Consider the following 14,545-nt stretch of genomic DNA (forward strand, 5'->3'; position numbering starts at 1 on the left):
TGCTAAGCAGCAGTAAAAATGAAGGAAAACAGAGCTTTTTGCTCCTAGCCTGAGTAGCCCTATGCTGGGAGTGCTGCCAAGAGCTCCTTTCCTGTCTCCCTCTAAACGTTTATTTACAGGCAAGTGCTGAAGAAAAACACACAGGTGAGTGGGTTTTTGAAGTGATATAATAATAATCTCTTGCTTTACTTTAGTACGTTTCAGAAGTACATTTCAGGTATCGGGTGAGGAAATACAGTACCAGTGGCTGCACCCACAGCTACGTGGCCTAACAGAGATGTGCAGCAGCATGGTCCAAGGCAACGGGCAGCAGCTCTGCATTCAGCATACAGGCCTATGGAGCAGGCTGCCAGCGCCTGGGCAAGAAAAGCAGAATTTATGTAGGCTCTGATGATGGGATTAGTGTCCCCCAATGGACACGGTAGCAGCTGTAGGGCTTTGCCATCGTTTCCCATAGTTCCCTCACGGCGTGAAAGCAGGATACTCTCTTGCTGACAGTAAGATGTCATCCTTTCTATTTCTTGACTTTTGTTTAGTCACCACATGCTGGAGTGTTTTTCCTTCTGCCTTTATTGACTGGTGGTATTTGTGCAGACACATTGCTCTGAACTCAGAGCTTACTTTGCTTTTTATGGAATTTGTGTTCAAATATAGTAAAAAGGGCTTTTAATTAATATATGCCCCAAATGGTTTAAAAAATGTTTCTCTATTACATGTATGACTGAAGCTGCTGCTCTCAAAAAAAGGTGTAGTGACTTCCTATTTTATACACCAGATGCTTATTCTAAATTCATTCTCTGGAAGTTTTTATGATGTTGCTCATCTTTTAAAAGGAAGAAGCATGGAGATTACTTGCAACTCAAATTCTTTCCATAACAGCTATAAAGTAAAGGTGTTCATACACTGGACACTCTTTCTCCAAAAGCTATTCTTGAAAATGACCTAAAAATATCCTTTTTCTCTCCCCCTTATCTTTCCAGTGCTTATTTCTTGCTTGTTTCAGTAGTTTTCTCAGCTACACATACAAAAGCAATCTGGTTTCTGCATTTCACATTCACTTCCATGCTGGGCAGATTTATATCTGAACAGTCTGTTCAGGTTTGATGGTACAAACTCCATTAAATTTAAAAAAAAAAAAATCAGGAAGGGAAAATTCACCCAAACATCTGCTGTATTGTGAGGAAAGGTATGGGCTGACTCTGATGTCAGTACTGGTTCAGTACAAGAAGTTGATGGTGGGGAACGTGTTTGCGAAGGCTAACTTTAGCCCAGTCAATCTAATCTCCCCAGCTAAATTAGGTACCAAGACTTGCCCTCAAGAGGATCCTGTCTTCCCACTGGCTCTGCAGGGAGCCTGGAGAGATTAGGCTCATGAACAGTAGTTACACTTTGTGGGGGTATCTGCAAACACTTTCATGGATTTTCACACACAGCCAAGGTTGGGGATAACAACGAAGTCACATTTTGATCTTTGTGGCATCTTCCAAGTCTTAGTGTCAGTGAAGAGGCAAACGCCTTTAGATCAGGGTTTCACAAAAGCTTCCAGTCAGATTAAGGCAGTACTGCAGCTCGAGTCTCCTGCCTCACTTTTCTCTCCCCACATCCCACTCATCCCCATGACTGCACGCCCCCATCCGTACACTGATACCGCTGCTGCTTGCCAACTCATCTAGGTTAAAACCAGCCTTGGCGTGGAGGGAGTCTTAACCCGGACTAATTCTGCTGCAATGCAACTTACCATCTTAATCAAAATAAAAAAAAAAAAAAAGAGAGAAAAAATAAAGGAAAAAGGAAGGAAAGACTGGTGTGGGAGCAGGGATGAGCAGCTAGGAGCAGGTGGCTGGGATGGGCTGCCTCTTCAGCAGCACAGCCAGCTTAAAGTGTTTATAAAGCTACAGCCTTTGTTTCTTCAGTGTCTTGCAGAACCACATTTTCCTTCTCCTGTTTGTATATAACAAGCTCCCTCCTCCTATATTCCCAACCCAGCTGCGCGCAGATTTACGTCTAGAGGCTAGAACAAGCTTGTTAGAGATATCCGTAGCAGTTTGGAAAAGGCAAGGACTTGTAATAATCTCTTAAAAGTCCTTAGGATTAGCAGTAAAGTTTACTGTAGGTTAACTGAGGATTAATTTTTCAGTGCATTATTCATCTCCAGTCTAGAATTTTGCCTTTTTCTAGGTTTCAGGAATCCCTCTGAGTAAAGTTGCAGTCTCATAACATTTTCTACATTAGGGCCTCAAATGCTTACTGAAAAATGTCTTTTAATTTTGCCTTTTCCTCAGCAAAGATCTCCAAGTTTGCTAAAATATTAAACTATGTTTGTAATATCCTAAAGGGACAAAGATATCTAGAATACTTGTCGCTTTCATGACTGAAATTCAAAGCTCAACATGTTCTAAATAGACTGTCAGAGGAGACGAAGCATCCTGCCTATTCAGCTGCATCCTGCTCGTGGAAAATTTGATTTTGCTGTACGATTTTAATTATCCCCTTTGCAGCTACAACAAGAAAGAGTAAATAGAGGAACAACAGAGAGCTAGTGAATAAAAATCAAATTAAGGATTTGAATTTTCTGAGAGAAGGGCCTGAGGAAAGATTTGGATGCTTCCACTGAATACAATGGATCTCCATGATAAACACTGACAGAGACTATATGCTTCAGTATTTCACTGACTTTTTACTCCTGACCTTCTCACTCCAGTTTAATAGGTGTGAAATTTTCTAAGGAAGGGAACTACACTGAAAACTAATATCAATTCAATGCTGAGACTGGGATTAATACATAAAGCACTGCTGCAACTTCTGGAATTCTTGCTAAGCCCCAATTTACAAGGTATTTATTCTACTGGGAGAAAAAAAAACCAAACAAACAAACCACCAACCCAAACCCAGCAGTATATTAAGAAATACACAGACAATAAAGAAATATTATACCTGCACACCGTGGAAGCATCTAAAACAGCGTTAATGTGATCCTTACGTACTTTCTGATTTTCTGCTTGATACCTTTTTTTCTTAAAAAAAAAAAAATAAAAAAAAAAGGCAAGCCCAAAGAAAGGCATTTCTAACTGCTATGGCCTTTTCCTCTCCAAAGGCCTTGCTAGCTTAACGGCTTCCTTGTTCTAACAGTGTCTTAAAAAAATAAAATAAAATAGGGGAATCCGAGTGTTTGGAACTACTCTAGTTCAGAGGTGATCTATCAAAACCAAAATAAACTTTTTGGTATCATGCACAGATCTCGCTGCATGAAGAGACAATCCCAGCTGATAAAAAGGCTATTAAATAAAACACAGTACCAAAAGGCAGAGATTAAGTTTTCAGCATTATGTGAGGATCTTCCAGCTTTTCCATGGTACTGGAGGGATCCCACTATATTTCTGGGAAAAGCCTTTTTCTGAGACAGATACTTCAGTTAGCAGTAGAAAGAGGATAGAACGTGGCATGACACAGTTTTACACTCTGGTATGACTCCAAGGTCAGTCTCCAATTCCCAAATGCCTCTAAAGAACTAGATCCTACCATCGGAAATGGAAACTCAGACAAAAGTTTGGCTTAATTTCTCAACAGAATTCTCTCACTACTTCTCCTATTCTGTTCATTGTTATAAAATTAAGAGTTTCTTTCCGAGCCTGTTCTATCTTCTTATGTCTATCTTCTTATGTTCTTGGTGAGCATGCAAGGCAGCTAAAACAGCACTTCCCTTTCTTAGCAACTACCCTTCTTTTCTTCACTCCACAAAAGACAGGTTATGCCTCCTGAACAATCCCAAAAATCCCTTATAGCATAATACAGTGTGAGAAATCCCACTCCATCGGTGTTATTTGGTGTAGCTGTAACCAGAAGAGAGGGCAGTGAGAAGAAACCCTGAATTAGCTCTATCCTGGTCTGCTTTAAGATAAGCCTCAGCTTGTCAAGCATAGTGCCAATGCTACTGTTGTCATAAGCATCAAGAGTTAAGAGGTTTTAAAAAATATGCCTTTAATTTTTGTAAATGATACATTACTCTGAACAGCAATCAATAATGACGTTTTAAAAATTTCTACTTGCCTCTTTTGTAAATAAAAATGTTTCCAGCAGGACTACAAAACCTATTGCAAACACAGCTTGAGATGCTTAAGGATTATTTTTACCCACCAATTACATAAGTTCTACATGTCAAATGAGGTCTTAACTACGTGTCCCCATCATCTTTGAACTGCACTCAGATAATCCAGCATCACAGACACCAATTATGCACGTATTTAGTTTCATACAGACTCTTTAGTGTACATTCCAATTTCTTCCACACCAGTTCATTCAGAAATAATACTAATTAACTCAGTAAGAATCCCATAAATTGTAATGACTACATAAATTATTATGGCTACAGGATTAGAATTAGGACTTACGGTCTTGAAAGCCTGCCCTTCCTGGTATCTCAACATGTTCTTTTCACTGAATCTGCAAGAATCATAAGCAATTTGGTAACAAAATGGAACTAGTATAGAAGTCGCTCTCTACAAGCTACTTAGTGTAGGAAAAGTCTATTGGTCTTATTCAGGTTATTCATTCACATATCAAGAAAGTAACTCTTGACTTTTTAAAAATATTGACTTAGGGCCTTTCCCAAGGAATGCGAGCAAATCCCACCCCACCTTGTCTCCCTCCACAGACTCTTACACTAGAGAAAGGCCAGATGTATGGGGATGGGGGCAACTGTTTGAATCATTACAACTATACTCATTGAAACCAGCATCCTAATTTATACTGAAGAACCTTACAGATGAGGGCTACTGCGTTGCGCCTACATCAATGCCCATAGTAAAAAATAATGTATACTCATTTATGGGTTACAGATTGGGTTCTCTGCACCCACAAAAGAAATGCCCCCTCTGCAACTTTGGGTTCCTAAACCGTAGTAAACTGGCACTTCAGCAGCAGATGCTAATAAAAATATACATAAAATGTATTTCAGTAATTTATTCTAACTGATTTAAAATCTTATATGTCTTCTGCCAAGTGTAAAAACATTTTAAAGTCATACAAATACAAGTGACCCAACAATTCTAAATACATAGTCTGTGGTACAATGAAATGAAATCAGCACATAGCAGGGATTATCCATTTTATTTTCTTTAGAAATGGACCAATGAAATCACTGTGCTCCAGGAACACATTAAAAACCAATTTAATAGGACTTTTACACCAGATAGCCTTCCCCTTAGCATAGTTGTACATTGCTTATAATAATGCAGATTGGATCTGGAATAATAGAACCATGAATCCAGTGTCACCCCAGAGCTACGTTGATAGCAAGTACATTCACAAACAAACCCTCCCCTCCCCTGAATTCTTCAAAACACCTGCAGAGTCGCATTTCTACAACTAGCTAAAAATATTCTTGTTAAAATAGAAAAAGATTTTTCTACAAAAATTTTAGGGAACGTCATGGCATTTCATCTAAATTGCTTTGCAGACCACCGAATACGATGACAGATCAGTCTTCCAAGGATTTTCCCTTCCAAGCTCTCACCTGGATTTTCACGTTCCAACATTGCCACCATGTGGTCAGAGAGGGGCACTTTCATCGTGACAGTTCCCGATGACGTCGCAGAGAAAATCCACGACAAACACCTAGGCAATGAATACCCACACTGCAGGTAGAACAGCAAATTGAATTTTGAGAACTAAGTCTTTATGCAGGGAAACCAATTCTAAGTATGGACCAATATAAGAAAAATAATGTAAGATATTTTGTGATTAAGTCTTCAGTATCGTGACGCTCCCCCCCTTAAAGGCACAATCCTTTTCCGGACACTTCTTTCTCAAGTACAGCATGTACTTGCCAACAAGCAAAATCTGTGTGTATGCAAAATGCCTAAGACCATTCATTTCTTTAAATGTAAATGTATTTGAAAAAAAATTGAAACCTCTTTCCTAGAGTTCAGGAAGCAATAGAAATTGAAATTGAAAATCACATAGACTTTTTCATTGCCGCCTTTCTCACACTGAAGAGATACGCTTCATAAATAATATTTAAGAAGTTGTCATCGTTCTGAAAAACAAAACAGGTAATTGTTAGTGCACAATAAGCATTCTGAGTAAAACGATTAGAAGATTTTTCCACTTCATGGACCAGATACTTTTCAACCTTAGTGTTAAAAGTGAGCAATAGGAAGGCTATTTCCTTTACCAAAAATACCTATTATTTTCCCAGCCTTGCTAGTAGCCTTAGATGAACTGGACATGAATATAAACTTTCCTGCAGCAAACATGACTGTATCTTCATAAGAAGTAATGAGCACAGAGAAAGCAGATTTTCCAAACTCACAGTGGATCTGAGTCCACTACTCTTGCCTGATAATACGGTGACGATACAGCCCCGCAATTTCTTCTCTTTGCCCTCATTTACCTAGGGATTTCCTTAAGTAGTTACCTCCATAAGGTGAGTGATAATTCCAAGCATGTCTGAAGGAACAGTGAAACACCCTGGGTTTTGATCCTATAGTAAATCCTACCTGGGCAAATCCTGGCATCTTGTTTAGCTCTCTTAGGCTTAATGCTCCTAACTGATGCTGCTCCTTTTACTCTGATGCTTGTTTAACTTTTTCCTTCTGAAGATCATTTTGCAAGAATGAGTCAACTCACATTAAGAAAGAATGTCCTAAGTAGCTCACATAAACATACGAGGATAATTAAAATCAAGATACTATTTGAGGAAAATCAGGAGCATCTGAGATTGTGGTTTTATATAATGGAAAATAACAGGTAAGAAATTGGCAATAAATAATTTCCAGGTAACTCATTTAATCCTAACTACCACCAAGAACAGCAAGGTCAAATATACAAGTACAGTTTCCAAGGGTAAAATCCAATTTTCCTTGACTAGTTTGCTTTTTAACTTCATACATGGTTTTGCTGCTATACACATACTCAAAGTTTGTAAAGACAGGATAATGTGATATTTTTATTTTTAATCCAAAACTAAAAATACAGGGAAAAAAGAAAGATAAGAGCTTCTAATTTATTAAAGATACTATTTTCTTTCTGGGTCTATAACTTAAACCACATTTTAAGTAATTTCAACATACCAATAATTATTTTTATTTGTATTCCAAAGCCTTACAGGCACATAGTTTTGAACTACAAATTGGACCCTTAAATGTGTGTCTCTACTCCTTGTGCTTTGTAGCTAGGTCTTTAGTTACATAATCTCTCCTCAACTTCTACTCTGCAGATATTAATCACATGGCAAGTTAAGGAAAAAATATTCACAATCACTTGTATCATCCCAGAGCAGTAAACAATCATCTCATACATAACGTTGTTAATGCTTTGTCACGTTTAAACCTGAAAAACTGCAGCAAAAGGAATTTCAGCATTTGAACTAGAGAATTACATTAAATAAACAGAACTAGTATATTTTTAGGTTATCTAACCCATATTTTAAAGTTGCTCACACTCATCCTGCAATTTCAATCTCCCATCTGAATTCTTCTTACTGCTAACACACGTCTGAAATATTTGGCAGCTAGGATAATCACCCATTATTTATCCTTAGCTAAAAATATAATGGATATCTCTCTGGCTCATAGGCCGACCTTATGAAGCTCTCAGTCATCTTTGTTCTTTTCTGTCAAATTTATTATCTTTCTTGAACTCAAAATCAGATGCATTAATCAAAATGCAGTTAAGCCACCAGTGTGCAAGGGGAGGCTGCCATAGAGCTCCGTTAACAGGTAGCCATAAGTAGCACAACTTCTAACTTATATTTTAATGATTCATTTAGCCTCTAGACAGACAGATGCAAATGATTATAGGGTGCTTATATCAAAACGGGAATCAGGACTTTAGGCAAAGCAGGAGAATTCTTGGTGCATTACCTGGATCAGGTGTAGAAGTGTTTCCTGCAGCTGCATCTTCGTCATTGAGCTGCTGTTGAGGACAGATGGCTCTGGGGTTTGCAGCGGCAGGAGAAGGCTAGCTGAGCTAGCAGCAGGTTCTTGGTTTGCTGCTGCTAACCGCCCACTTTCAGTTGCTTTTGGTGGAGCAGACGTGGACTGAGTGAACACCAACGGGGACATCAACAAGGTAGGAGTCACAGTGGCAGGAATGCGTTGAGGTGAGATTACCTGTTCATATAAAAATACAGTCATCAATTAAACCTATCTACTTAATTCTACGGGAATAAGGATGATGAAAACTGGAGACCAATGGGCAATAGGTACAGAGACTGCTGGAGGTTGATACAGTTATGTGAAACTCTAGTTCAGGACCACCTATATGATTTATTTCCAGATTAAAATGTCTTCCATCCAATTTGAGATTGCAGCAATGGATTCAAGTGTGATTAAGTCCGACAGGCAAATAATGTGAGGACAAGAGCATTTTATTACAGAAATCAGACTACTATTAAATATCAACACTCTTAGAGAATGCAGCTGTGAAGTCTTTTAGATAGGGACAGCAAGTTGTTAAGTTTAATCTTTGAGAACATACTCATAGGCAAATACCACTACTAAAGACTAACCTTCGTACCTAATACTAGAAAGTGTTTTCCAAGTATAACTTTCAAATTACTTTATAAATACATATACATGCATTTCTTTTTTTTTTTTTTCCTTCTCATTTTACTTAAGGAGAGGGAAAAGAAAACAGAGATTAAGTCACTTAACTAAACAGCCACAGCGAGCTGGTGGCACTGTCAGAAACAGAATCAACACATAATCAACCCTCAGTTGACAAAACAAAAAACACTCTCAAAGAGAAGAAAAACCTTGATGCTGCAGCAGTTCTGCAGGTTCCCTCAGTTCATATCCATGCCAACCTGCAAAGATAGGTGTCAAAGAATTTTTACTTTTAAATTTTGCAATGCATCTTGGAACTCTAAAACGTCCAGAACTGGCAAATACTGTGATACAATATACAACATAATGGAAAGTTTATTCAGTCGGTTTGCAGATATTAGAGCTCTCTCCAGGTAATTCTACTAATAAATCACAGAATCATAGAATGGTTAGGGTTGGAAGGGACCTTCAAAGGTCATCTAGTCCAACCCCCCTGCAAGGAGCAGGGACATCCCCGACCAGATCAGGTTGCTCAGAGCCTCAACCTGGCCTTGAATGTTTCCAGGGATGGGGCATCCACCACCTCTCTGGGCAACCTGTGCCAATGTTCCACCACCCTCATTGTAAAAATTTTTTTCCTAATGTCTAATCTAAATCTACCTCCCTCTATTTTAAAACCATTACCCCTCGTCCTATCAAAACAGGCCGTACTGAACAGTCTCTCCCTATCTTTCTTGTAGGTCCCCTTGAGGTACTGGAAGACCACTGTAAGGTCTCCCTGGAGCCTGTTAATCCCAATTAGCCTTCTCTTTACTATTCAAGTAAGAAGAACATACAAAGGAATTAACAGAAGCTCACCAAAGCTCCTCTCTTTTGCACTGGAGCATGATTTATTGCTCCTATATGAAGGTGAAAGGCTACCACATGACTTCACTGTTTCCTGGGTTACATTTCAATTTTGAAGAAAATTAAAATTAAGAAAATAAAACTGAGGTTTATCTCCTAGGTGTGTAAAACAACGTAGTTTAGTATTAAAGTACACTCATATTTTTGTAGGTTATCTTAATCCTTGTTATGATTGTTCTAGCCCGACATTTCCAAACAACGTTTGGAAATAAAAGAGAAACAGAAGGAAACAAGGACAACCGAGATCTCATGCTGTTTTACACATAATTTAAGGAAGCAGGAAGACCAGGGATCAGGAAAGACTCATGGATGTTAGAAAGCATGAGGTATGCACCTAATGTAAAAGTTCCCCAGTACACGTTTCACATAAGTATTGTTTCATTTCTCAAATACAGAGTACTACTTAAAAACAAAATTCTTGACCTACAGCTTTTTTCAAACCCTACCTCATGTAATCATAACAGAAATCATAAAGTATGTGTTACAAGCTCCCAAATGAGTTAAGGTGTTCCAAACCCATTGTAGCTTTGCTTCAAACAGTAAGGTAGGGCACATCTTTGTGCACCTATGCTTCTTCATTTTAGAAGAAAATCAGTGTAAGTCCAAAGTGACATCCCTCTGTGAAGAAAGACCATCAGACTGTGCAAAGATGTTCTCCTGTAAGTCACAAGATTGTTTTCCTGCCTGTGGCAGATTGACTACCTCCAGACACCACGACGCTTCTGCATTACTCATCCATGCAGCTAAAGTAACTTCTCTTTAATTTACCTCAAGCCAAACTGGCAGGGTTTGCTTAAATCAGATGATTCTTCCTAATGTGATTTAAAGCATGCATATACAAACTGCTCTCCAAGGGCAGGAACGTCCAGCAAAGGGATGCTGGTGAGCAGCTGGAGGAGATAAACTGTCCCAGTAATATAGCTGACTCTACAACACACTATGTCAAAGACGTAGACAACATGCTGTTTTCCATCGAAAGACATTTCTCTCTAGAGTTCAAGGCAAATAAACAAAACCTGAGACAAACAGTGGTCTTAATAATATACAGTTACTATTGTCAAACACATATAATATTGTGGTTTAAAAGATACACGAAAAATTACTTGTTTTCCCTGGACAAAACTGGCTTTTTGGTAGGACTTGCCAAGCATATGGGAACTATCTGGAATAAGCAACATTGCCATCTACTGGTGACACAGCTAATATCTACAGGTTACTGCAAAACTTGAAATGCATCAGAAGAAGAATAGAAAATATATGTACTTTTTTTTCAGTGCACAGCATTTGTTTCTGTATGCAAACGCTGAAATGTATTTTTTTTTTGCTAGCAGTTCGCGCTCAAAGCTTCTGCCATTAACAAACTTTTACCTAAACAGCAGGTTGGGTTTTGTTAAACCCAAAGGCAAATTTTCAATTTAGATTTAGTTCAGATCAGCAGCAGTCACTGGGACAACTGACAGCCACCAGAAAATGGAATGCTGGTCTTGGCATTACCGGTGAATGATACTTTTGCTGAAAGCACTGAAAATGTTCTCTGTAGGGACATAACAGCCTTTGGGCCAATCTTTTAGCATTGAGTAATTTCTCACAAGACTTTAACAGCCATTCCAAAATGCTATTGATAACTTCTTCCCCACAGAATCTAATCTGAGTTGCTTGTTCATCCAGCCTCTACTGAATTATCTCCAGTTTTATCAGGGCAACACCTAAATCTCTGAGTCACTAATAACAGAGTAGGAGTCTACTGTCAGTTGTGCAGCAAAGAAGTAAGAACAATGAAAAATGTGCAAAATAATCATTGCAGCATATAGTATTCCTTCTCTGAAGCACAAATGCTAAGATATCTGTTTGATATTCTGCATGGCTGCTGGCAGCTACATGACAAGATAGCTGGCAAATTCACCTAACATCATGAACTAAGGAATGCACTGGATCTCCTGTAATGCAAACTGGCACCCTCTGTTGCTTCCTACACGTGCAGAATCCCATGTGCATCAAGCGCTCGTCTGGGTGCTGTTGGCTTCTAACTGTTTTTAGTGGCATTACTTAAAACTGAGAACATTTAATCTAAGAATGATTCCGGAACTTTAAAGACAGTTACAATTAAAATAAAGCTGGCTACAATGCTAACATTGCTTTGTCTTTCAAGTTTAATGCAGTATTTTTAATTGATGTTTAACTACAGAATCCTAAATTAATTTTCCAAACAAGTTTAATGTGCCCATTGCATTCCTCCTGTGCATGTTTACAATCTCCTGCTGAAACTGCAGTCAGCACAATTGGGAGGCAACGGTGCATTGCTCACACCAAAGATACTAGGTACGATGCACATACTCGGAAGATGTAACATTACGTACAAAATACATTCTTGACGGAAAATGCTCCAAGAAATGAGAAAAATGGGCTGCAAGATAAGTGGCCTTCTGAAGAAAAGATAAATTTGTGTCAAGGTTATTGTAAATATCATAATTCTGATTAACATAAACACTTAAGCACGCATGTATCTATAATCAGGATAATTCATGCCTAACACTAAGCATATGCTTAAAAGTCCACTGCAGATTAATGCTTTTTTATTGCATCTTACACACACGTTACTCACTGTCTGCATAAGGAATACTTCACGGAATAGGGCTGGCACCAGGCCAGACTGAATGCTTCTGTGTATTATTCTTCAGCTTTTGCTTTTTTAATTCTTTTATGGGGTTGTTTTTTGGGTGTGTTGTTTTTTTTTTGGTAACTGGTCTCTTCCTTTCCACGTGGGAGATCACAGTTCTTACACCATATGGAGATGCAGCACAAGCCAATTTAAACTTGGACTTGTAATGTGTCAATTGTGGAAAAGACTACTGCTTTCATTTTCTCACTGCTGCTGATGGGTCTAGTGTGTTCCTTTAATATGATTTTTCCAACAACAGATACTGTCCAGATACGTTTCTATTCCTGTCAGACTTTTTAGAATTTGCTTTTTCTGTAAGCTGAATTGTAGGAGAAGAGGTAAAAGACAGAAATAAATAATTACAGAGAACAAACCTTTTGCTGCATTTGTTGTCAGAATTTGCTTTGATCAATTTTGCAAGAGCATGTGCAGATATATTTGTGCCAATTCAATTTCACTTGAACGTCTATCTGCAGGCATGGCAGCACTTAAAGCCTCTGATCTACAGCAAGGATGATATTATAAAAAGATTAATGTTGGTTTTAAAAGTTGTTTCAAATTTTTATCTTCCAATTTTTTTTTCAAAAGTAGGAATATTTCATCTGGCTAATTTATGGCATTCAGGAATACAGACTCCTTCCTTCATTTTAGCCCCCTCTCCTTTTTTTTTTTTTTTTTGGGCAATCTGCTGCATGTAAAAAGAGGCCATTCCTTCCAGATTGCAGAGAGTTAGATGTCCTAAACAATAATAAGTTTTAATACATAGAATAAAAATGGTGATGAAAGTAAGTCTCATAAACAATACCAAATGTGTGGGAAGAACTGCATCTAATACTGTTTTGATAGCAGCTGTGGCTGTGTCAGCTCATAAAGCTACTCCTAGGGAGTCTCAGTCTACTTGGTCTGGTCATAGCCATGCAAGGTGAGACTGAGAGTCTCCTTAGTTGCTTGCTTTTTAAAATTTTTTTAAGGTGAACTTTCAACAATAATCGCAGTGAATGAGACTTGTTGCAGTGAAGATTTTTCTCTTCTCTCAAGCTATTGTTCTGTTCATACTCAAGCATAAGATCACTGAAATTGCAGTATGTCGACCTCAGTAATTCCCTTTCCGTATTGCAACTAATGCAGGTACCATTTTCTTTTTCAAATATACACTAAGTCATTAACCATATCGGCATCAATATGGATCTTTCACTTGAAAAGATATCAGCATATTTGCCATTTTTTAATTTATGCATACTGGCTTATAACATACAACCTGGCGCTTTCCTCATTTCACTTGTACCTTCAAAGCAGGAATGTCTTATGTTTCCATGCTATCAGTACATTTACCAATGAATCAGAATTTCTTTCATTTATAGAAGGCAAGTTCCACTCCCAGGGAAAACAGAAGTAAATTTTTGTGACTCTGGATCCTCTTTTTATTCATTAGTACTCCACTGGAAAGTCAGATTACCATCTGTAAGCAACTGATCCTGAATAATTTCAGTGACTAATCCCCCCAAAACTCTTTCACACAGATTCAAAGTCATGCTGCTTTAATTAAAAGAATAAAAATAATGATGGCTATTCGCCTTATCAAATTGATCTTCCTCTGGCCTCTCTCATGGAATTAGAAATCTTGACCTGTCACAATGTTAGTGACAGATGTGGCCCTTAATTGTTAAATGACTGTTGTGGACTTGTTAAATGACTTGTGGACAGTCTGTCCACAAGACAATAACAATAAAGGAAGTTAAAGGAAGTTAAAAGGGGCTTAGATGCTTGCTCATCCCCAAACAGGGCATTTAAAGACCTTAAAGCATAGAAGATCCTACAGAGAATGAAGTTGTTAACAAAGACAGTAGTTGTTCAGGATGGGACATTTTGTAATTGCACATGATGCTTTTCTGAAGAACAGAAAAATGCACTCAGGAGAGAGACAGTCTCTTGACATCTCCTGAATTTTTTAAGACACCAATCTGACTTTTAGGGTCACAATCATCAGAATTAAGAGTTCTGGGTTTTCAGAAGGCATTCAGGCACAACACCTTTTTGTCAAAATAATACATAGCAAATAAAAAAATAGCTAATGAATAGCTAGAAGTAGCAGTTATGGTACAAGATAATTAATTCAGAAATACACAAATACTTTTAAAAACTGCTGTTAGAAAATAAGTGACCTTCTAAGCACCTTTAGCACTTTTAGCAACTGGCATACAAAGGAATGCATACCTGCACTGAGAAAGCTCTGACTAATTTTGCAAGAAAAAAAATAATTATTAAACCCAAAATATTACATACTATAACCAGTAATTACATACAACAGGTTGAGACCAAGTATGGCAACTGAAAACTAGGTGACTTTTCAAAGTGCCTCTGGAAAAACTCAAGACTGCAGTATTTTTGGTCATTATTGATGTGCAAGAGACATAGCTTTCAATGTTTACAGTAT

The 14,545-nt window shown here is 38.0% G+C and overlaps 1 protein-coding gene across 2 annotated transcripts in view; it reads right to left on the reverse strand.

Annotated features, from left to right (window-relative positions):
- Positions 1-5,087: 5,087 nt before the first annotated feature.
- Positions 5,088-14,545, reverse strand: part of DCP1B (decapping mRNA 1B) — a 46,348-nt gene continuing 36,890 nt past the window's right edge. For both annotated transcript variants that reach the window (XM_086755729.1, XM_086755737.1), the window contains exons 8-9: positions 7,863-8,111; positions 5,088-6,034 (exon numbers count right to left, since the gene is read on the reverse strand). In XM_086755729.1, the coding sequence (XP_086611855.1) occupies positions 5,954-6,034; positions 7,863-8,111 (330 nt within the window). In that variant the 3' untranslated portion in view covers positions 5,088-5,953. The remainder of the gene's footprint in view (positions 6,035-7,862; positions 8,112-14,545) is intronic.

This window comes from Chlamydotis macqueenii, chromosome 1, assembly GCF_036417535.1.
Source record: "Chlamydotis macqueenii isolate bChlMac1 chromosome 1, bChlMac1.mat, whole genome shotgun sequence".
NCBI lineage: Eukaryota > Metazoa > Chordata > Aves > Otidiformes > Otididae > Chlamydotis > Chlamydotis macqueenii.